Here is a 25,572-nt window from a genome sequence, read left to right as displayed (position 1 = left end):
CCTTAAACTGTACGCTGTATGTAACACAACACAGACTCTCTGTTACATACACAGCTTTCTTCAGAAGTAAATTGGACTAAAGTAAAGAGGCCAATTGTTTCCCAAGATAAGTGTTTATTTCATCGGCTCGGCGAGCCTGTGCGGTGTCTACGTTGCCACGTAGCTATAATAAGGTAATAGGAGACGGCGGGGCTAGCAGCGAGCCACCATCTCATACTGAGTCCTCCTCTTTAATCTCAAATCTGCACAAAGACGAGTCAGTCATGGGTCCGAGCTTTAGACATCGCTTCAAATAAATGAGGGGATCGGTACCTTACACAGAGACCATTTAACAAAGTTCATTTACCGTATTTTCCGCACTATAAGGCCGACACATTATAAGGCGCACCTTCAATGAATGTTTTATTTTGAAACTTTTCTCATATATAAGGCGCATAGAACAGACGCTACAGTCGAGGCTGGGGTTACGTTCTGCATCCATTAGATGAAGCTGCGCTAAAGGGAATGTCAACAAAACAGTCAGGGGTGGTCTTCTTGTTGCTTCCTCCACTTCGGCACCATTGATTGGTTCATGTTAAACTCTCTTGCTGCTGCTCTATTCCCGTGTTCTACCGCGTGACTAATCGCCATGAGTTGAAACTCTGCGTCGTAAGAGTGTCTCTCAATAGGAGCCATTTTGGGCTCTTTACACAAACACACACATGGAAATGAAACGGCACGCTTTGCACAGTCATATATCTCAACATGCACCGCACGTTACGAGACCTTGTGGCTTAATATTGGTCCATATATAAGGCGCACTGTTGGCTTTTGAGAAATCTGAAGGTATTTAGGTGCGCCTTATAGTGCGGAAAATACGGAACATGATTATGATAGTTCAAGGCTCCTAAAAATAGGCCTTGTCCAAACTTTTCAGATAACAAAGTGGGTCTGGCCTAGTTTCATTTCCAACGGTTTTCTTTGTACTGCCAGGTACGGCAATCTCTCGCAAGCATTTGCTTTGATTCGATACACTTTCTGACTGCTGTTTGTGCCACCGTAGTGACAAGCTGATGCAAATGCAAGAGACAAAGAGAATACTGAATTCAGCTCTGGATGTACTGTTGAGCATGAAAAGCCCAGGTAGACTGTCAGATGACAGCTACGTGTACAGTAAAATTACTTCCGTGTTCACTCATTCACTTCTCCCCTTCTAACAGGCACAGTTTACGCCACAGTAAGCAGGACTTTGTTTTGTCATAAATAAGGTCATTTCTGAATATGGACATCGCTGACAGTTGTGTATTATGACCATTTCGCGTTGCATTATAAAATTAGTAGCAGAAAGCAGGAAACACACCGTGGGCACTACTTTTTGGTTTATTGTGGGGATGTTTTAGGGCAGGTTTTTTCTGAAATACTATTGTATTTTTCACACGTTTTACTATGACTTTTTACAGTTTTTTTACAACATACTACACCATAGTTCTTTTCAACATACGATAATGTGAATTTTTGACATACTTTGCTCAAGTCAACGTTATTTATCTAGCACAGTCTAAAAACAACAGCCATATATTGACTCTGTTGGACGTACTAGATATGAAATATACTATGATATATTTTTTTTAACCTTTTTTCAACATATTATGACTTTTTTGGAAATATTCAACATGATATACAATTACTTTTTTCCCCGAATTATACTATGCTATGACTTATTTTGCTTTTTTTGGACACACTTTTTTATGACTTTTCCTGACTTTTTCAACAAATTATGACATGAATAGAAACGCTTTCCTATGACTGATTTAAGCATTTTTTGGACATATTATTTTTTGACGTATGTCGAAATTTTTCCGACTGACTATGACTTTTTTTTTGTTATTCTTTAGACACAGTTAACTATGACTTTTCTAGACTTTCTTCAGCAAACTATGCCAGGATTGTTTAAGACACGCTTTCTATGACTGATTAAAGCATTTATGGGACCTATTATATCTTGACTTATTGCGACATACTATACTGTGACTTCTTTTAACATACTATACCTTTATTAACGGACACTTACCAACAATAGTCTCAGACAGAGACCATCAGTACATTCACCACTTTCTGCATTTGGTAAAACAGGCAGGAAAACTTTTGAGCCCTGTGGACCAGTATCATTTCAAGCCTAGAATGTAATAAGTGTTAGAGGCACAGTAGACGGATAATCATGATATAATACTCTGACTGCAGGGTTATCATATCAGTGTAGTGTTAGTAAAATATATAAATAACAGCTTAGGGGGTTGATTCACTGGAAAAGTGGAAAGTTTGTGTGAGTTCCATCTTCATAACCATAATTTTGTGTTTCCAAACTATTTGCTCAGCCAATGAAGCACCCTGCAGACTGTTTCTAAGCTGTTTCATCAGCTTATTTTTATATTTACTCCCACACAGCAAAAAAAATTGAAACCAGAATACAGTGCCAAGTTCAGTGAGAGCAAAGGGTTGAATGTTGGTACAGTACATGCGCACAGAAAACAAAAATTGATCATATTCAGTGCAACATTTTTCTTAAAAGGCACCTAAAATCACAGTTCTCTATGATGTTACCATTTATACACCGATCACACAGTAAAATATCAAATACGCACCAAGTATTTGAATACATGTACCTGTACTAACACACTAACATCCTGACACTTATTCTAACCTGTACTAACACACTAACATCCTGACACTTATTCTAACCTGTACTAACACACTAACATCCTGACACTTATTCTTCTTTGACACTTTATTCTTGTTGATAGGTAAAATGTTTTTGTATAGTTGCACTATCGTTATTTGCTGCTCTGTGTGCCCTGAATTGCCCCCCCGAGACAAATAAAGTTTTTTAATTGAATTGAATTGATGTGGTCCATCTCATTTAGAAAATGCTGAACATCAAGGTCAAACATTTACATACTGCTCTAAAGAACTAAATTAGAATTATATTACACAGCTGGTGGGACGATTACTTTGCTAATGCTACTAATTCTAAACTTATAATGAACTAAAAATCAATGTGGCACTGAATTGACTCAGTCAGGGTTTGAAAATGACATTCTTGGCATGTTGTAATTCAGTGTGTATTCATATTTCTTTAGGAAGCTCATTAAAAACTACTCTTTCTACTCCCCCTTCAGGTACAGTTCTGAATGGAGATTAACAAGTGGAGCTGCTGGACAGGCCAACCTGCCGGGGAACAAACCCTTCTGACGACACGCACTGCCAAGAAGCCCTGCTCTCCTCTTTAAACCCCCTTCCCCTGACCCTACTCCTCCTCCCCACAATTTGGGCACCAGATGCCGGTGCTAAACTGTCCCGCAGGCCGCCCCCGTTGTCACCATTTCTACCTTTTACATGTACAGTAACTTGTCAAAGCATAACGTACTGTGTATTTCTTCTACAGAAGATGTGTAGGTTATCTGTAAATAAGTATGCCATTTTTTAATATATACACACATCTATGTATAAAAAGATATTCAGAGTTTGTGCGGAAAAAAATGTCCCAGCCACCTCATTTAGTGGACCGTAGATTAATATATGCTGCTCTATAAACTGTCGCCATTCTACCCCGGCCCTCTCTAGATCATTTTGTACGTATGGTTTTATTTTTTCATTGTGATGATGATGATGATAAACCTGTGCTGCACCGTAGAGAGGAAAAGACTGGATGTTGTGTGAAACCCGCCCCCCTAGTGGCGTACAAAACCCACTCCGAGCCCCATTTCCGGCACCGATAAACGTCATTATCATCACGTCGACGCACTGGAACAACATGACAAGCACTTTGATACAACCGCATCAACTCAACGGACTATTTAGTAGCCAAGGACAAAACAGAGAGACGTCGATGCTCTCCGAAGATGCACAAAACTTCTTCTCAGAGAACAAAAAAGGGGGCAGGACGTCATTCATCGAACATGTCACTTGTTGTACTGTATGTTTTGTCAGGTGATACGTGAACACAAAGGACAACCACACACTCAGCCGAGCTGGCCTTCTCCCCCGTCCCTCAGACACTACTTTGACAGAACAGACGAAATAACTGAAAGACAGGCTGCTTTAGCTCATACTGTGCGTAGAGTGTATATGATCATTTTTGAAGTGCGGTGACGTTTAATGAGAAACCCGTTGCTTGCTGTGACTTACATCGGTGTAACTGTCGACTCTTTGTTTCTGTCAGAGTTTCCGGGGTTACCTGTTGTACAGCCCTGTCATCTGTCTTTGAGTTATTTCCGATGGCCGGCGCGAGTCTTACACTTTTATTTTGTTTTTTTTTTACGTCTTCAATTTGCACGAACGGTGAATCATTTTATTTTGTGTCCATTTATTTTTTTTTATTTATTACTTCTTGTACTTTGGTCAAAACTAAGTGGTGAGCAAGCAAATTTTCATTGTCAATAAAAAAAAAAAAACACTACCGTCAGTGAATCAGTTGTCTTCATTAACATTTTCAACAGTCGCTGTACCTCGCCCCTGTTAATTGATTATGTACGCGCAAAGCCAGTTTCACATTATTATTCATATTACATAAAAATAGGCAGTAAAGTTTGTTATTACAAAGATAACTACAAAGTTATACCACTGTATGATTGCATCAGTGTCTACCTTCATCTTGATTTAGGAGAACAATAATCACAAATCGTTTGTTCGAGTTCGCATTTGCACAACGTGAACATGTCTGCAGGTGTCTTGCCAAGGGACTGAGAATGCGTACAAACTCAGTTTCCATCGTGAGTAGAGAGGTAAGTTCAGGCTCCGTGAGGTCTCAGGGCTTTTTCTACCTGCCTCTTGATGTCTATGAACACATCTGGATCCTCAATGGTTGGTGTGACCTGTGGGGGAAAATAGTTTAGTTTTAGTAATTTGACTTATTTTGACTTTTTCGACATTCTCTTTCATTCATCTTCCACCGCTTATCCCGGGGTCGGGGTCGCGGGGGTGCTGGAGCCGATCCCAGCTGACATTGGGCGTGAGGCGGGGTACACCCTGGACAGGACGCCAGTCTATCACAAGGTACATAGAGACGAACAGAGACGGACAACCATTCACACCCAAGGGCAATTTTGTAGAGTCATCATTTAACCTAACACGTGCATGTCTTTTGGATTGTGGGAGGAAACCAGAGAACCCGGAGGAAACTCACGCAGACACGGGGAGAACATGAAAGGCACAGAAAGGCCCAGGCCGGGATGCGAACCTGGAACCTTCTCGCTGTGAGGCGATAGTGCTAACCACTACACCACGCTTTCTCGACATACTTCTGTATATATATTTTTTTGTCTCATTCTTTGGACACATTTTTCTATGACTTTTTTCAAGAAATGATGCCGTGACTGCATTAGATCTGCTATCTAATGACTGACTCAACCATTTTTCGGACACATGATATTTTGAATTTTTCATTCATCTTCAACTGATTGTGCCGATCCCACCTGACATCCTGAGGCGGGGTACACCGTGGACAGGACGCCAGTCTATCGCAGGGCACATAGAGACGAACAGAGACAGACAACCATTCACCACGGGACGGATAACCCGGAGAAAACCCTCACGCACACAGGGAGGACATGCAAACTCCTCGCAGAAAAGCCCCAGCCAGGATGCGAACCTACAACCTTCTCACCGTGAGGCGACAGTGCTAACCACTACACCACCGTGGTTATCAAAACCGGCAATCCTATGACTGTTTTAAGCATTTTTTGTATATACTATATTTTGACCTATTATTTGTCCGTTTTAAAATACTATACTATGATTTTTTTTAGCTCATTTTTTTGAGACACTTTTCTATGACTTCTGACTTTTTACAACAAATTATGCCATGACTGTTTTCAACATGCTATCCTATGACTGTTTTAAGCATTTTTTGGAATTATTATACTTTGACTCATTTTGACTTTTTCAACAATACTTACTTGACATGTAAAGTCAAATAAGCCAGAATATAATATGTCCAAAAAATGCTTAAATCAGTCATAGGATAGCCTGTCTTAAACAGCCATGCCATATTCTGTTGAGAAAAGTCTGTCCAAAAAATAAGCCGTAAAAAGTCATAAAGTATGTCGATAAAAGTAAAAATAAACGTTCAATTTTAAAACATTGAAAAAGTTTGATCAGTGTGAAATCAGTCATACTGTAGCATGTCTTCAAAAGCATAGTTTGCTGAAAAAAGTCAAGAAAAGTCATAGAAAAGTGTGTCCAAAAAAGCAAGTATGTCTACAAAAGTCATACTATACTATGACTTTTTCAACATACTTTACTCAGAATGCGCCCTGTAAGCCAATGACCTTCAGAAAAAAAATAGCGCTGCCTCTTTACTTAAAGAAGTACTTAAAAAACAAACCATCGGTTATCGGGATAGTGCAGTTATTTCATACCTTGTAGGGTTTGCCGTTGACCAGGTTGGCTAAAGACGAGCGAGGGATCTTGCCGGAGCGAGTCTTCGGCAATCCCTTGACAAAAAGCACTTTCTTAAAGGCAGCCACTGGTCCGATGCTGTCTCTCACCAGCTTCACCATTTCATTTATGATCTCCTCTTCATTTTTCTGCACACCTGAGATACAAGGCACACGTAGTTTTAATGCCACCTGAAGTTTAATTTGGATCGTGGTTTTGATTTTGAGGGAAAATTAGCTTTCTTACTTCGTGAAGGTAAAAGAGGATGGCATGGCAAAAAAAGAAGAGGGGAAAGTATGTCTTGACAATTCACTGATACTCATAAATATTCTGTCATGCCTCACCATTTTTGAGTACGCACAGGGCCAAGGGAACAACACCCTTCAGAGTGTCCTCTAGACCCACCACAGCACAGTCGCCCACTGCAGGATGCTGCATCACTGACTGCAAAACACACACATATGCATGCACGTTAATACTACAAAAAAGAGTTGGGGAAAGCATCGTCACCTCCTCTGAAGTCGATCTCTTACCTCCTCCAATGCTCCAGCTGACAACCTGTGGCCTGCCACGTTGATGACATCATCCGAACGAGACATGATGTAAAGGAAGCCCTCCTCGTCCACAAACCCTGCGTCCATGGTGTCGTAGTAACCCTGACGGTGGAACAGAAAGGAGGGATTACATTGGGATGTAATGAAATATTTCAACACTAGGGGGCCACCTTTGACCACATACTCATCACCAACCACTCCACTACATTATTAATCCGGTGTCATACAAGAAGAAATGGAACGGGCCTTTGAAGAAATGCAATTGTTCTGTATCTAATCAGACAGCCGTGCAAATTATTTCATGTCCAATAAATGTCAGAATGTGAGGAAATGAAGCCACGTCTTACCGGGAACTTTGTGAAGTAGAGCTCCTTGAACAGACTGTGGTTCTGCCACAGGGACAATGCGGCACCAGGTGGTAAAGGTGCTCTGAAGGAAACAGTATTTAAAAATGAAGTTTAGTTCTATTCCAATAGTTCTCGTTAACCCTTCACTTCTGCTGTGAACATACAACAAATGACTCTAAGCACTGACATTAAGTAACACTTTCTATATGAAAACGACCGTCTGGCTGAGTGTCCTTTATGGTTTGAATAATTCAAAAAGCATTAAGCTCAGTATCAGATGGATCAGCGTCTAGACGCACAGGCTTGTGCTAGACTTCACCTCGCTTGACACACGCTGAGACTTGGCACACAAACACACACGCACACAGCGGATAGGAGAGCTCGGTTACTCCGTCTTTGTTTATCCAGAGACTACCAGTAATCCTCCTTCTTGACCAGTGTCTTGACCAAGATGATCCCATTTCCCAAGTCTGAACCCTAAACATGCCTCTGCATAGATCAGTTTCACAACAAGGAGAATATTCAAACACACATGAAATCGTATGTCTGACGCTCAAAGTGGATGGTTAAAAACATCATATATAGAAAATAACCTTACTTTAAAGGTCCCATATTGTGCTTACGTATTTGGGGTTTGTCTTAGAACATGCTTTAATGTTTAAAATATACAAATGCTCTGCCCATATCTTGAAGATGCCCAGTCTGCTCTGACTGCTCGGCGTCTCCGGGTCTTCTGCATCTCCTCTCTTGTGCCTCTGCACCATCATCGCAGTCGGGAGAATGACTGTAACGGCACTGTAGCGGCACTTTCTACCTTTATATAGTGGATTTGTGACATCACAACCGTACAGAAGTCCCGAAGGCTCGTTTAAAGACACAGTTTCTGAATACAGGCTGTGTGCATTTCTCTGTAGATTGAGTGTTTTCATACTTTCACAGTATTAATGCAGCACCTCAACCTGCCTTATAATCAAATATCAAGACTCATTTTATGGGACTTTAAACACACACAGTGTTACAATGACCTCACTCTGCAAATATTGATTATGATTTTATGAAGCTGTGGATACAGACTTGCAGGCTACTAGCAAAAAATACAATAACACAGCTGCTCCTCTCGGTTTAGAGCTCTACCTGTCGTTATTCCTGCATGCACCGTACATGGTTCCTGAGAACCCCCACCCCCCATGTTGGCACTAAGTCAATACCAGCAGTTATGAAAAACAGGGAAATGTAGTTAGAGAGTGATAACATTTCAGAAGCAGGCTGCAAGATAAGGAAGCACAAAGAGCTTTTGATGAAGTGCACTTTGCACAGGCTAACATAAACAGTGAATTATTAAGATTAATTACTAAAAGATTGGAGTTCAAAATGGTTAAGAGTCTTTTCTGACACATTTGAACTGTGTTTGAACGTGCGAGTGACAGAAGAAAGGCAGGGCAACGAATGAGCTGCTCGTGAAGTTGTGAACATAAACACTCAGCTTACCTCACCACAATATTACCCAGGGCTCTTGGCTTCACCTCCTGCATGTCATCATCGATCACTGTGACTGGTGGAAAGGGAAGCACAAGCAATTATTCAGAGGTGTTGTAGCTCCCACAGGCAAACTGGGTGAGCAAAAAATATGAAATTCTCTGCAGGGAATTACAAGTTTTAATCCATTTTAATTCGGTTTCATGTGTCTGCAATTGAGACTTATGACCAGAAAGTAAAATTAAATGTGTACTGTGGCTGTGATGGATAGGTCTGACTCTTACCGTTGTAACCTGGAACCGGTTTGCCAGCTTGACCTGCAGGTGGCGTGAGTGTGTTCCCCAGACCAATGCATGAGGAGGTGATGGCTGAACCAGTTTCTGATGAGAGAGACACGGAAAAAGAGTAATATGAAGACTCTATATCTGTGTGGGAGACTAATAAAGTTTTAATCAAAGCACAAGAGCTCTGGATTTGTGGTTTGACGCAACCTCATGCTCTTTGGGCCTTTTCTGCTTTCTACACAAACGTTAAACCTACTGATCAAAGGAGCTGCTGTGGTATCGGGTTGCACAGTGAGCAGCATTAACCTACATTATGCAAAACTATGACAGCTCCTATGGACTCTCCTCGACTCCGCCACCCAACTGTGCTCCACATACAGCAAGGGCTTGTCTGTTTTGTCAGCCCTGCCAGCCCACACACAGAGAGAGAGAATAACAGAACCGATGCAGCTCAGTATGCAAGATTGTATCAGAAATCATGCAGCAGCTGACTGGCCCCAGATCAGCATGTTTCTTTCTGTGATAAACTGAAATATGAAAACCGTGTCTTATAAACACTTCTATTTTTTTAGTCACCGGGTGTTTGTGAGTTTCCTGCAATACACAGATGCAGCTGAACGCCTCCATCTGTCTGTCAGGTTCTTCCTTTTCCCCAAGCTGCCTTTTACTTCAAAACAAGATTTCCATCAGCTTTCTCAAACCCATATACAAACTATGGTGCATCTACATTTTCCCTATCTGTGGGTGCATGCTGTTTGCACAAAGGGAAAGATCAATCTTAACTGAGAGCTTAATTGGCTGTTCAATTGAATATTAGGTCAGACATTTAACTACATTTCAGTAACGGGCCGCTTGGTGTTTTGGCGCTAATGCAGTTAACAAACAAAAGGCATCCTATTTAACTCATGTGCTGCCATTATTCTTCACTGACATGCAAATGTATACACAAGCTGTTCCAAGGGGTAACCAGATCATCCAGGGAGTGCATGTTATGTTTGCGTCATGTATTGTGCTTGAGTTATTGTGGCCACGAGTGTCTTGGCATATTCCCCTGTTAATATTCAAATTTATGCAGCAAGGTGCACTAAACCTGAATCAGATCAGTTATTGCCGAGGGGGAAGTACATAGTTTCAATCACATATTCTTCTAAAATATGCAGCCGGTGGCAGCGCTGACAGCAGTGGTGACTTGTCTTGTGAGAGGGCAAAGGCCAATGGAAAACCATCCAAGCTAGCAGGCATGCTATGCAAATGACTGCTCAGTCAATACAATGGAGATGCACAAAAAAGGCATCTCAGACTCCTCATTAAACTTTGATGAAGAGCTAATGCAACAGAGAACTTCACCGCCTGTCAGCCACGAAAGAGAAAGGGGGCTGCAGTGAGAGACTGGTCACCAAAATGACCTGAAAACAGAAGGACAAAGTGTTACATCGAGAGTTTCTAGTAAACTTCCTAGTAAACAAAGTTTCTGTTTACATTCAGTTCGGTTCTACACACCAAAGTCGGTATCCTTGGGGTCGAACAAACATGTTGAATGCATTTCCTTCCTCATAAAACATTTAGAAAACCTGCATTGTTCCATGCTTCCTGGTGCAGTGCTGCCAGCTGTCAATCAGCGGTATGGTGTAAACCACTGGGAAGATTGTCAATCACCTCACCCACATGCATGTGAGAGCATGCAGGTGAGTCCCTGTGCGGGGGCTAGAACTACGGTTTTATTCTCCGCCTGAACTCGATTAGACCCCCACCTGGGTTTGAATCGGGTAATTGCACAAATTTCCTGGTGTTTTGTCTTTTCTCAGTTGAGCAGGCTTTGTGCTATAATCAATTAGCTGATATTGTGCGTCATTTGAATATCAACATTCACTGAGGTTCAAAAATCATGTCACTGACAGCAATTGCCTACAACAGTCCGGCGACTCCTAACTCCCCCCACTATTTAAAGGATACTTTACCAATTTTAATCCAGGTCTGTGTCATGGCAATGTAGGCATTTTTTTTAAACCTAAGACTGTTGAAGCAGAGCAGCTAATGTTGGTAGCAGAGCAGCAATTTAGCAACTGTCCTGAAGCTGCCTGCTGCGTACAGCCCCAGCGTGGGGGGGGGGAGTGACTCTGAATCACAGTTAAAGACAGTAAAGACCCGCACACTAAACTGAAAGGACCGAAAGGCTTTTTTTAAGGACTGTGTTATTGAAAAAAATGAATATCCGACTACCAAAATTGAAAACCAAATACCTACCCAACAAATGAATATCTGAATGGTTGAATATTCTGGTCCAGCCCTAGGAGACACCTTAGTTGACATTAGGATGTGGATATTCAGGTTTTAAACTGCTGTCATGGTTCAGACTCAGGTCAGGCTTCGACAGAAGTGCTGCGGGTTCATGTAGGGTCGGCTCTGATTGTTTGGCCCCATGAGAACGAATCAATCGGGGATCAACTTCTCATAACAACTGGTACTACTGGTCAAAAACTCCATGGAGTACCTTTAAGTTGCAACATGCTGACTGCAATACCAGAATTCGGGATAAAGGAACAGAGTTCTCTGGGGAAAAAGAGGAGCAGGCTGTGAAGGTAGAATCTTAAGGATTTGAATTCAACATAGACCGTGACAAAATCCTCTCCAGCATCTCGTTAAGGTACCAGTTTGGGCTAATGATGTGGATCTACACTGACTCCCTCCTCTAATACTAATCAAACGAGTGCAAATGGCTATAGACCTGCTTCCAATTTCAGCACAGCAGGCTTCAAAGACGCCAGCTCAGGGGCAGGAGGCTGCTGTTGGTTGAGGAAGGGATTATGTTATCAAATGAAGAGAGGACGGAGGGGGAGGTTCTAGATTTGAACACATTGCCCAACCACAGTGGCCTCTGAACTGGCAACCGTGTACGTCAGTGGTAGCCAGTCCCCGCTGGGTTCAAAGCCCATCACTGTCAGTAGAGACAGCATTCAGCTCCGATGATAAAAGAAAATTGATGTTTTAGTCCATTAGGGGTGCATTTCGTCCCGCCCACCTGGTCAGAGAGCAGGATTACGACAGAGTGTTGACAAACCCCCTGTTGACCAATCATGCCCTTTGCTTTCCCCTCAGGAACACACTACTCCTTGCACTGCAACATTTATGGCTATCATATAAGCCAAATGGAACTGGAGCCAAGGGGAAATACTGTAACGGATAAAAAAGTTGAAACAGACTCAAACAGAATAATACATATACATTACTATATATATATACTGTGTATATATATACTGTATATATAAATAAAATGATAAAGTAATATAAATGATACACAGCTAACCAAACTGCATCATGCTCAACCTAGATGACATCATCTTATCCACTTTTAATAGCAAGCCGATCCTGTCAGACTAATATATCCGTCTGACCCTGAAGGACACCGTATAAAAGCTCCTTTAAAAGCTCCACTGAATTGCACGTCGATTAGGGCTCGACACAACCACTGAACCGTGTCAGCATGAGTGGAGTGTTTAAGTCTGGCTGTTTACAGCAGGAGCCGGGGCTCGCCGGTAACAATTCAAAACCCAAATGAAAAAGGACAATATAATTGGACCTTGACATTTAACAAGGTATGCAGTACAGGGTGACAGCTGGCGGTGTACTGACGTTTTCAGGCATGGAATCAAACCAATAAGAAGTAAAGTGATCTCGATTAAAGTTATTACACTAAAGGCCACAAATACTTTTTTTTAACCTCTGGTGCTGAAAAATGAAGCTAATTGGGGAAATGCTAAAAACTGTAGTTCATCAAACAGCCACTTGAGGCTGGCTCCAAAAGTGAGTCGATCCTCATTGACACCCATGTTAAAACTCTACAGCAGAAATAAACAGACTGGTACAAAAAAAGCATTTTGGTCCCTATAGTAAATTTTTTACGATGATATTGATTTTTATACGACCCGACCGTTTAACCTATATTAAGGCTTAAACTTATGCATAATGTAATTAAGGGCATGGCTGCTTCGAGTGACAGGTTGGTGCTGTTGCAGGTGGCTAGCACAGACTGAAGGCTCCATTCAGCCCACCTCAGCTCCATCTACGCTCCATTGCCCATTTTTGGATGAAGCGAGGTAAGTGGAGTCCCCACTAAGATGACGACAACTGGAGCTACCACTATTGAGCTTAATTTTGGCTCTTGGGAAACCTATGGATGACGTCAGAGACAGGCAGAGTGTCGCGTATGTTTCACCGCTGCCCTGCCTCTTCAAGAGACTAGCTGCAGGTCCTGAGTGTACTGATTCAAATGGGAGAAGTGAACGTGAACACAGATTATGACCTCGTATGATCTCTTCGCCCCATAGTCATTGAAGTCAATATTGAACCTTTTCACAAACCACATACTTTTTGAATATTCCAACAGTAAAATGGTATCTTTCAGAAGAAAATGAACTTTGTGACTGATCTGTTTCTGTCTCAGCAACAAACTCTCGCAAGATGTGGCAACACAGCTAAGCCAACGTCAACTAACATTCACAAGCGCCTCAGATAACTTGTTTTTGTCATGCTAAATATGGCTGTTATGTGTAAATATCTAATGTTGGCAAAAGAAAATACATTTATGGTAAACAGGTCATGCACATAACTTTTCAGCAACCCACACAAGGTTCACGACACTTTCAAACGAGGCCACTAAGGAGAAGGAAGTGTACACTGCTTCATACTATTGGCGTAGCTTGTAATCGTTAGTTATTAAGTACAGAGGCAACGTCTTGCATAGAATTTTTTTTTTATAGTCTATCGTTTGAATTTTATGCTTCAATAAGCAGGCATTATTCCTGTTGATGTAGAAATATGACTATTCACACACTCAGCTATATAAGATCTCCCCACAACTCGTATCTCATACTCATAACAACCTGGAAATCTTCCCACTGGAACTAAATCTCTTCCAGTGGAGTTATCTGTCCAGAATGTGTCTATTTAAGGGTCAAGGCGTCCTTGAGGTGAGACAGACAAAACACTTCCGCTGCTACTATTCTGGTCACACTGTGCAGAGGAGATTTAATATGTTGGGTAAGAAAGGTAGACGGCACAGGCTGAGACAGCCGAGTGAAAACATCGTCTGTGGGCTAGAGTCTATCACACACAACAACACATACACACTGGTGCAGTGGGGTTGTCTGTCTGCTTGTTTGACTGACTGGCGTTGTGAGTCTTTGGCACACACACATACAGGCTCAAAACCACACCTTGGTATATCAGTCTTCCTCTACTCCAATCACTGTCTTCCTTTTTTTTTTTTGTTGCTCCTTTTCGTTCCCTTGCGCTCTCTTCTTTGCCTCTGTACACAAACAAATCAATCTTCCTTCGACCTGTTGGAGATGAGCTCGGCCAGTGAGAGGCATTTCGAGTGTGATGAATGGGTTTGAGGGAGGGGGAGGGTTTGTTGGGCGGATGCTTCGGAAGAACGGAAAACGGGCAATACGCTGGCGCCTTTTCAGCTGAGAGGATGCTATTGAACAGCCGTGCTCATTACTAGTAGCTCGGGGGGGGGGGGGGGGGGGGCGGTGATCTGGCACACAATTCCCTGCAACTCCTCAAGCACTCTGCTTTATTCTCAACATGAAATAACGCTCTTCCTCTCACACAATGTTACCCTTGCCCTTCCACTCTGTCTGTAGGGCCTGCACACTTACAATTAGGATATAAAACCAGAAAGAGAGAGAGACGAAGGAGAGGCACAACTGAAACTCCAATGTGAGCTTTTTGCATAGATGTACTGTATGTCATAATAATACTTATAAAATAAAATAATCTGATAAAAAGATTGCATCAGAGTTATGAGTGTTCTTCAGATGTTTACCTTAGAACCAGCCCCTCCCTAGAATAAGTGTTTGTTTCCCTTAAGTAGGGCTGGGCATCATTTTTAAAAAAATATGATACCCTTAAGTACCCATAAGTTCATCAGTACATCATACATATTCTTTTGCTTAATTTTACTTCATGGATACCCATCATGTGATAGACACATCGCAGCATATTGAATTAGAGCTTTTGTTCTCCGGGACAGCTTGTGATTCATCAAAATTCCCCCGGGGCTTGAATCGAGTTGAGTTCATGCAAATTTCCCTGTGTTGTTTGTTTTGTTTTGTTTTTTAAATGCAGACCTTCTAGTCTGTGTAATGTCATGAATAATGTATGGGCCGTGTGTGACCACCATCTTCTGGATATCTATTCAACATAAAGAATAAATAAATAAGGAAATTAAGGCTTTAAGACTCAGGCCCAAAATTGCTGCCGTGGTTCGGGCTTTGTGTTGGGCTAGGACAGAAATTATGTGGGTTCCTGGAGGGTCGGGCTTGATTTTTCAGACTCTACATAGGCTGAACTGCTAAATCCACCACGTTCAGTTTCACAACACCACAGTATGTACGGGATGTAGCTGCTGCAGTCATGAGCCAACCACATGTTGCATTAAATCGAAGAACACTTGCTGTGCTAAAATGTACAAATAGACATTTTTTTCTGAATGCAGGTATCGTTTGCCTGGAGAAGTTTTGATCAAAATACAAATGAGAGATCAAATGCAGTGCAGTAAGTTTTGCCTTTCACACGTTTCACACTCAATAACTGCTAAAGAGCCAGATATATCCCTCAGAAGTTGGTGGAACCCAAAACAGAGCTAAAATAAGAGTGGGTAGATATTTAGAAATATGTGTGTAAAATCTGCTTTGAAGGCAGCCACTTAACTGGCTGACTTTCACTTTTGAATGTAGCTGCTCCATTGAAACACTCCAAATAGATGGTAAATGGTGCCGCTTGCAGCTGCTGCCTGATGGCAGGTTTCTACATCCCTCTCCTAATTGGGCTTCTGTTATGTTCACGCTGAACAAAACCAAAGTACAAACAGAAGTTAGAAATGGCATTGAGTTCTTTAGTTTGTTGATTCTTGGCTGGAGATCAGTGAAGCCAACTCCTACAGTACAGCATCCGGTATAACACACACAAAGAGCACTTATCATATAATGTGTAAACAACAGCAGAAATAGCCACAGGGGTGCTTTTATGTACATCATACATATGCACAGCAGTGCTCGTGGTTGTCTTGGTGATGTGTGGTTGCTGGGGTAACTCAGTCGGGAGCTAAACAAGTCGACCCAAGGTCATTTGATAAGATGGTGTGGCGTAGGATGAGAACCGACAGAGAGAAGAGACTGCTGTTGTCTTTTTTTAACGTTGTTTTCTTTTATAATACAGGTTTCAATTCTGCCTGCTTTAAACAAAACCAAGAATCAATCTACCTTATACAAAATAATTGTGAAAAGTAAATACTACAGAAATACAATGCAAAGCATGTCTACCTTTAAGACAGGTGAACAGACAAATGTTTTTTTTCCATCAGAGAATTTGGGTCCAAGACCGAATCTCACAACAAACTTGTCGGATTAGTTCTGCTAGGAGTTAAAGAATACAACTTTAACAGCTCAGATAAAGACCATCATTGGCAGTCTGCTAAGGGTCCAGACACACGAAGAAACAGGAGGGTTGGTTAGCCAAGCCTTTCTGATCGGGCCGAATGTTACAGAAATGTACCAACTGAAGAAAAGGTAAGAGAGAGGGTGTTGCAGCAACTGCAAAGAGTTGACGATGCTGCCCATTAAAGACAAACATAAAAGCGAGATGGGTAATCATGTCGAACATGTGCACGCACACATCCGTACAAGCTGCCCCATTTACAACTCGGGCTCTTCAAGGGACAATTTCATCCCATCAGCTAAAAACATTGCCTCCCTTATCACTTTTCAGACAACTCGCCTCATTCGCCCAGAGCTAAGTTTATGCATACAAATTCACTACTTAAATTGCTAATGAAAGACCCCATCTTGTGCCTCAGAAACCTCAGCAGACAAATAATATAATGGCTTGGAATTAATGCTAGACCAATTCCCAGGTTAGAGAGCGGTTGACTGCAGCCCCCCCGTAAAACAACGAGGTTACGCCGACGTGGCACCTTACCTCTCGGATATGTAATTACAGGAGCTGCGACATCTGCGCTAATGTCTCTGCAGCAGTGTAACGAGACCAAGTGACAGCAGCTTTTTGGTGCTTGGCGTTGAATGATACGAAGGCAACAGAGCATGATGGTGACATGACTAGGGAACGATTTTACTGACAAGAAAATGTGTTCTCATTTGTTCTTTAAAGGAGAAGCTGAGGGGCCGTTTCTTGGACGTGCGGAGAACAAAATGTGGATGAAAATGTGACAGAATACAAACAAAGTGAAGGAGAAATGATGGGATCTTATCTAGTTTTAGTTTATACATTTAAGACGGCAAATATACACTGAAGTTATTGTGCTGAAATGTCTCTTTGAAATTAAGGAGTCCACATGTTTCTCCAGCAAGGCCAGAGCTTCATTGCAAAGACACTGTGCTGCATAAAACATAAAGAGCGCGAATAACATACTTTATGTGGTGGAAATTGAACTGGTGAGAAGAAATAAATTGTAGACAAAGGTCTGCATTCAAGGGTTATTTTATAAAAAAGGTTTAGAGAGCAAATACAGAGTCCCACTCGAGTGTGGATCAGATCAGTGTGCAAACTGACCCCGAACAGATCAAAACATGAAGTCTTTATAAGGATCTCTTACATGGCCAGTCGAGACACAACAAGTGGCTTGCCAAGAATATTAATAAAATAATAATAATAAAACGGTTGAAAAGCTCGACTGAGGGTCGGGGTTTTCACATGTGGTTATACATAATGAATTATAGGTCAGCTGGAAAGTACCTCAAAATACACGCCAAATAGGCATAAATGCTTATTATATATTAGCAAAAGTCATTTTGAGTACAGATTGTATTTTTCCATTAGACTTTACACGTTATTTTAGGTTTCTATTAAAACACTTTTACATGTTAATGTTCAAAAAACGCATTATTTTTCTCATACGGTCTGTCTGAACATACCTGTGTTCACCTTCTGTCTGAGACACAGATCTATCGCCTGTCTCTTTAAGACCACTGGTTATTAAATAATGAAAAGCCAATGAAGACCAATGGAGTTTCAGTACTAAACCAAATCTGACTTAAGGATTGTTTAATGCATAATTTGGGTGTTTCTATCAAAACCTGCAAAACGTAGTTCTCTTAATTAGTTCTTTTGCATAAAAGTAGCAGCGTAGTTACGACCGACATGCTGATAAGATGACCGCCGTGAAGCTAACTGTGCAAAGATGTCCAGCAGATTTAAATTGCAGAGGTAATATTCCTGTTGAGCTTGCAAGTTTCCGGTTAAGATTCCTCATTAACCCCTGATTCAGTGCATTGGTGTTTACGTGTCTGAGTCAGTGAATGTTGGGCTGTTAAAAGCCTCTTCGGTGAGAGGATGGTGTTTTCAAAGAGGCTGTAAAACTGCCCTTTCACAGACTCTGAGGCCGAAGATTTCCAGGAAGAGAAGAGAAGGATGTTTGAAAAACAATCCTGTGCCAGCCCTGTCTTTGGCTAAATCTAGGGGGCACTGTCAATTCTACTATTCATTTGACAAGACAGGTGCTTTGAGGAGGTCCAGTTCACTTTTTTATGGTAATTCCTTTCTGTGTTCAAAGGCATCTGCTGTCAGTGTGAGAGAGTCAGAGAAACAAAGATAAACAGAGACACCTAAAACACTACTGTAAGTCCATCTGGTGAGGCAGCCAAACCCTGCCAACTGGAAACACACATTTGTTGCCAGGCAACACCAGTGACATCAGCAACCTTCATCATCGCCCTCCTCCACCCCTTGCCAATGGCACTTGGCTCTTAAAATAGCGCACCGATTATTACCCGGCTTCAAAATGGCAGAAATGTTCTCATATGCACATAAGGGGAAGTGAGCTGGGCTCAGGTGGCTCGAGGGGTGACGGGCTATGCACGTGTGTCTTGGGTGGGTGGGGGGTTAGAGCAGTTGTTCATTTATCTGTGGTTTGTGTGCATGTGAAAAGAAGCATAAACAGACATCGTAATGAAAGTGAAAAGGGAGAGATGGAGGAGAGAGCGCAGGAGAAAAGAAACACCGGGACGTCTGGGGCTGAGAGGATGGGATGAATCAGCATATCAGATGACAACGGGAAGCTTGAGAAATGATTGAGTCGGCTGCACATGGGAATAACAAGCACACCGATCACCCCCGCTCTGTATCAGGAAACGAATCTCGTCCGCACCAGCCAAGCGTCCCAAAGTGAAAACTAATCAACGAGCGACAGTAAATTACTCAAATTAGTCCAATTGTCAGCGGTGATCTTGTTGGCGAAATTAAACATTTCCAGCTAATAATGTGTAAATTTGGCGTTGCATGCAATCGCTGACAAAAAAATCGTGTGCCAAACGTGTCTATGGATATGTACTCTGTAGAAAGACCACACCTGCTGCCTATATTGTTTTCAATCTATGGACCTAAGACAGTGTTTCTTCATTGGAGGAAGAGGACAGAACGGCGCCGAAGGCTCAATAGAAAAGATGTTTTCTCTCTTCTCCTGACTGGCTTCAGTAAGACCTTGATAGACGAATGGTTCAGCCAATCACCTGCCAGGTGCTTGCCGTTTTCCAAACAGTTTTCAATGACAGCTTCTCAAATGGTTCCGTGTAGCAATCTATCTGGCGCATCCTGGCACCATCACGGGGAAACTGTCTTATGTCAGCTGACTTTCTTTCATTTTTCTAACCGGGGCCCTGCGCAGATCTAACAAGCGCTCTGATAGGAGTGAGCAAGTGTCGCCAGCTCTTGCACGGTGCGATTGTTTACCGATCAAAAGCGATACACGGTCGGCTGTGAGGTAAGGAGGCCGAGCCCATGGGATGAGTGGGGAAAAGATGTGATTTCAGTCTTGCACATGGCACTGCTGATGAACCTGTTTCCAGTGTAGGAAGATGATTTCAAAGATAAAGAATTAGATGATGCATCTTTTAAAAAGGAAATCACACGCTGTTTGATAAATAAAGAATTATGCAGTGGTGATGGAGCGGCTTTACACTGAGGAGGTGGAGAACACACTTCAAAGGTCTGTCGGAGACAGCGCTAGGGTAGGGGTTCAAAAGTATTTTAAACAGAAATCAAAATCAAGAGGCAAATATTTTATGTTATGTCATGTCCAGGGTGGACCCCGCCTCACGCCCGATGTCAGCTGGGATCGGCTCCAGACCCCAACAGCGACAAGCGGTTGAAGATAAATGAATTATACAATTCGGCTGGAACCTTCCACTCTAATAGTGTTTTCTGACTGACAGAGAACGGGTTCTTGAACCGGTGCCGTTCAGAATTCTTTGAACTTTGGTGCTGTCTTGTGAACAAGCACGCATTTCCATCGGTTTTGTTGGAACCTCCGTAATGTAGGATGAGGGCGTGTACAATGCACAACGGCAGTAAATGTATTGTGCGCAGTGAGCCTGATGTGTTGTGTGTTACTGGGGTGCATAAATGACCTGAATGTGCCATAATGTGGAGTGCTACTTATCATTTAGCTCCATGTGAAACTTGTTATTTTGAATGTTGTGTGATTTCCTCTCTCGTCAGATTGTGCTGTGTACTTCGGAGGATTATAAGACAACATCAGAGGTCTGCCGTGTGCAGACGGAAAACTATTTCTCTACTTTAACCTCGACAAAAGCAGCGCAGACCGCTTCTCTTCTTCCGTTTTTAAAATAAAAGCTCACTACGTAGTCGACTGTTCACTAGAGGGAACTCAAATTCATTCAGAGCATCCCATTAAGAAGAAACTCAATAAAACAGCTCACAGTAGCTCAGTGTTAGCTGTTCCTGGTCGGGAATCACAGGAGGAGACACTTTTATTTTGTCTCCTGATCGGAGCCTCGGGCACTTCCCTCAGCAGCAGAAAAAACACACGGGACTCCTCCGCGGGTCTTTTTTTGTTTTCATACTGACAACTGTGGCTGCTGTTCATTCACTTGATATCTTCACACATATCTTGATAAAGTCCATTTCTCCTCTGCTCTGATGGCTCTCTCTCATCTCCTTTCACATTTTCATGTCCTATATTGGTCACACCCCTGGAAAACAAGGCTGCGTTGCTCTATCTTTTGATTGGCACACCCGCTGGTGTTGTCACGGTTGAACCGGTTCCGAGTGGAAAAAAACCCAGCTATTTTCAGGTTCGGGGTCAGAACCCAGTTATTTTCAATCAAAATGCGCCAGCCGGAGCGCGAACCGGAACAGAGCCGTTCCCCGTCTGTCGAAAAAGGCTATAAGTGAACTAAAACCAAACTGCATGAACTCTCACTGAAGGAGCAACCCTGAGGGTACACTTAAGAGCTAGCTCAAAAAGACATACTTCATAGTACCCAATTTTTCCCCCCAGTAGTGGTTGCTGCGTCTGAGTTGCCAGTTGCACTAGAAACACAGGTGTTGTCTTTTCCACCATTAAATATTGTTCCCCTCCTGTTAAAATGTGTAGTGTTCCCTGTATGGCTAGGGTTAGGGATTAGGCTTGGTTCAGATTTAGGTAAGGGGAAAACAAACCGTGTCGTCAACAAACCGGCATGCTGGGGGACGTAAAACACAGTGAGAGAGTGACCTTTCACATTCATTTGTTGCAAAAGAGTTGTTCTGTTCACAAAAAAACCTGAGCATGCTCAATGAATGGTGATGATGTAATGTACTACATCTCTAAAGACCTTTTTCCATTCCATACAACACTTTTTGATTTGAAAATAGATTTCCATCTTATTTCAAGATTTTTAATGCCCATTGGACATTGCAATTACCTCCAATTGTTCCCCGTAACACAGACTTGTAACATCAAAGATCTATATTCAGTATACAGCTATATACAACAGTATATTGTCAGTGATTTAGTATTTAAATCAATAAATCCGGCTAATTCACAAACCAGGTACCTGAGCTCTAGAGAAACTCGATATTATCCTTTCAGAAATGTTGTGTTCCCCTACTCTTCATCATCACTTATGGTGCCTGTCCTCTCACCATCGATTATAGCGTTTGGTTGCTGCTTATTACATTCCAGGATTACAAGCATGCAGCTTGAAAGATTTATGACAACAGCACCAGTGATAGATTTTGTTCCATTTCTATCTATCCTGCAGGTCAAAGACAGATCTGTCAATATTCACAGATAAAAAACAAATGTGGGAGTGAGGGACTTAAAAAGACTGCCACGTGTTTGAAAAACATGTTGATTCTGAGTTGGAAGCCAGGAGATGCAAACAAACTTTGCTCTTCAGGGGTTTTGACTGTAATGAGTTTCTCAAGAGGAGTCCGTCTCTCCTTTTTGCGATACACAGTTTGAAGTACATGAACCTTGAATATTAAACCGCTTTCCATTGACAAAGTTGCTGCTCTTCTGTTGGAGGGGAAGATTAAGGAGAGTTCTCAAGGAGGCGACGTTGCTGAAGGCTGTTTGATTGATGTCCTGTCTCGAGAAAGGTGGTCATGAGAGAGCATCCCAGCAGGGTGACTCATGAACTCAGTACAGATAGAAGGACACTGTATACACACCTGGTTTTCATCTTATACTGACATTTGACACCTGTGTCATTAGAAAATACTGATGTATTTCAATTGTCGATAAGCGTATAAATGATAGAATCACATTGCATTAAGTTCTGGGAAGACGTCTGTATGGTTGCGATTGCAAAATAAGAGTTTTTAACTGCTTCCAACACAAAAACAAGTCACTGAAAACAGATTTTTTGGGAAACTCTGAGCATTTTCAGGGACTCCATTTTCAGTGTTGTCATGTTGAAAGGAAAAACAAGAGTTTTGAGTTTGTGTGTCACAAAGGTGATTACGGTGCCAAAATAGTGCTGGTTCTAACCTTGCCGATAGGACTTTTTACATGTTTACACATAAAACATACTGTATATACAGCATATAACTGTATGTTTACATACAGTTACTCTTCCACTACACTGAGGAACAGAGGTGTACGAAGACGTTACGGAGTGATCAAACCCCTTAGAGCTCAATGGTGACCACCCACTTTTGAATTCTCTGGTTTCGTTCCACTGATTCCACAAGATTAATTGTGGCCATAAAACATTTGATCTGGTGCAAAAACACATTTGGAAAGAAAAGAAAAGGTAAAGGTACAAGACTGTGGGCATAACCTGTAGAGTTCAGTGGCAGCGGCTCACTAGCTGTTTGCGGGCAAAGCTCATGGTAAGTATACATTTGATGGTTGAGACATTAAGGCTAAAAATCCTAATGCAAAATACAATGAATGGGATTTTTTAGTTCCAGAGTTACACTGCTCTAAAAATACCTGTGTACAGGTGGACTAGGCCTTAGTCTCCTGGGAAATAAGTCAAGAGCTCAGACAGCTAAAGATAAACTGAAAAGTTGTTCTGTTCCTTCTGTAACTTCAGAAAGAAATGTCAAACTAATGATGATTGAAAAACTACGTAAAACATGGCAGTCTCTTTCACCAACGCCATTGAAGTCAAACTGCCTCAGACACACACAAAAAAAGAGCAAGTGAGACGAGGAGTGACCCACTCTAGCGTGAAAAAAGGGGAGAACACATTTGGATTGCAGCGCTGGCTGCCAGCTGCCAGTTATTGAGTTTAGCAGCGGGTGAAGAATCCAATAGGATTTACACATCTAGACAGAAATCAAGAGGGCGCCAGAGGTTTTTCTCCAAACTCAATAAATCACATGGCTGGGATAGCCACAAAGTGTGACAGGATTTTGTTTGGATGCGTGTGTGTGTGTGTGTGTGTGTGTGTGTGTGTGTGTGTGTATGTGTGTGAGTGAGGGGAAGAAAAGCAAGTGAGCTTCAAACTTGACTGTGAAACAAACATCTCTTTGTTCAAGTAGAATGAAATGTTATCTCACAAACACTGAAGCTACAGAGAGGTAGATGGGAATCAGCGACTCTGTTCCGCACATCCAGGCTCGTGAGAGTTCAGTAAAGTCCATCTATCTGCACTGCCAGTCACACAGATAGAAGAACAGGTGGGGAGTAGAGTAATGTATTATACATAACACGGTAAACAACAAAATCCCACGGCACCAACAGGCTTGCAAATGTCATAATCTGGTCTTTGCCTGTGCGCATTGGTGCCTTTTCTAAACCCTTCCACTCCCACACTGCAAATATAAACAGTAACTGTTCATCCAAAAGCATTAATACAAGATTACTGTGTGGATATTTAAACTAAAAGGAAATCCACTGCTATTCATAGAGCACTTTTCAAAATCCAAATCCTCCACAAAGGCAGCAGTCAAGTCAATACAGTAAATGAAAAAGGTAAGACAACAGGACACAGTTCAAACTAAATCTTTAAAGGCTGTCTGATTAAAGTAGTCTATGTCTTAAGAAGGGACGTCTTCACTTAAAGGAAATTACTGACTCGGCCAACTTGATTTCCTCAGTCAGATCATCCAAGAGCCTCTGGGCCTTGACTACAAACGCTTTGTCCCCTACAGTTTTCAGCCAGGACTCTGGAACAGACAAAAGACCACTGCCCGAGGATCTCAAAGTATGTGCCAGCGTACGGTAAGAGGTCAGCAACATAGCAAGGAGAGAGGCCATGAAGAGCCTTAAAAGTGATTAGTAAAATCACACACTGGGAGCCAGCGTAAAGAGGCTGAAACAGGAGTGATGTGGTCACAACTCTTGGCTCTGGTTAAAAAGCCTGGCAGGAGAGTCTTTTTTTGGTTCTGGCAAGTATAACGGCTGTTTCAGCAAAGCAGGCGTGAGGAGGTAAAGGCATGTTAAATTGTTTCTGTGTCTTTAAAAACTGAGATCGATCGTATTCTTAAAATATCTTTAAGATGCTAAAAAAATTATATCGCACCAGGGGTTAGGATTAGCTTCGTGGTGTGCTGCTCAAAACTTTAATTACTGCCAAACCAGAAGCCAAGATTCCTTCTAACTGGCTTGATTTGACCCAGCAGGGCCATATTTGTGCTGGGATAATGATAATTATTGTAATTCAGCAAACTGATGTTCACTTTCTGAGACTGAATCTGCACCTCCTCCACAAATGAGACCTCAGAAAAGAAACTATCGGTGCATTTGGCCACTCCTGTTTTGCGTAAAAGCGAGTTTACCACCATGAAAGCTGCCCGCAAACTGCAGACAAAGTGGTAAATTCCTTTGTTAAGACCAAACACGTCTCATGATCTGATTTACAGTTTGAATTGTGAGTGTGTTCGACTTCAACGTATGCTGGAAAATAATAAAATGCCCTGTGGTTCACAGCCACAGCATGTCCAGACTATTCAAATGAACAAACATTGGAGTCTCTTCCTGGCTTCCATTATATACACCACCTGGAAGTTGCTCAAAGGGCTCAAATTTGGGCAAAAACAATGCTACCAAAAGAGGAACTTTTTGGGGGAGAAATTAGACAGTCTTTTCAGCCTGTTAGGTATTCAGCCTTGAAATGCAGTCTCCAGAGGATGCAGCTTTGAACTGCAATGCGGACTAGCAATTTAAACCCAGGAGCATGAATTGATAAATTACATATCTACAATATTTCAATATTGAACTCTTCAAGCCCTCATTGAGCCCGG

General features: G+C 42.0%; 1 protein-coding gene across 1 annotated transcript in view; it reads right to left on the bottom strand.

Annotated features, from left to right (window-relative positions):
- Positions 1–2,134: 2,134 nt before the first annotated feature.
- Positions 2,135–25,572, bottom strand: part of acss3 (acyl-CoA synthetase short chain family member 3) — a 47,488-nt gene continuing 24,050 nt past the window's right edge. The window contains exons 10-16 of the mRNA XM_083934991.1: positions 9,076–9,171; positions 8,804–8,867; positions 7,316–7,397; positions 6,948–7,070; positions 6,759–6,858; positions 6,396–6,571; positions 2,135–4,850 (exon numbers count right to left, since the gene is read on the bottom strand). Coding sequence (XP_083791117.1) covers positions 4,767–4,850; positions 6,396–6,571; positions 6,759–6,858; positions 6,948–7,070; positions 7,316–7,397; positions 8,804–8,867; positions 9,076–9,171 — 725 coding nt within the window. The 3' untranslated portion in view covers positions 2,135–4,766. The remainder of the gene's footprint in view (positions 4,851–6,395; positions 6,572–6,758; positions 6,859–6,947; positions 7,071–7,315; positions 7,398–8,803; positions 8,868–9,075; positions 9,172–25,572) is intronic.

Source organism: Echiichthys vipera, assembly GCF_963691815.1.
Source record: "Echiichthys vipera genome assembly, chromosome: 20".
Taxonomy (NCBI): domain Eukaryota; kingdom Metazoa; phylum Chordata; class Actinopteri; order Perciformes; family Trachinidae; genus Echiichthys; species Echiichthys vipera.
Note: the sequence above shows the minus strand (reverse complement) of the source record. Positions and strands in the feature narration are given on the sequence as shown.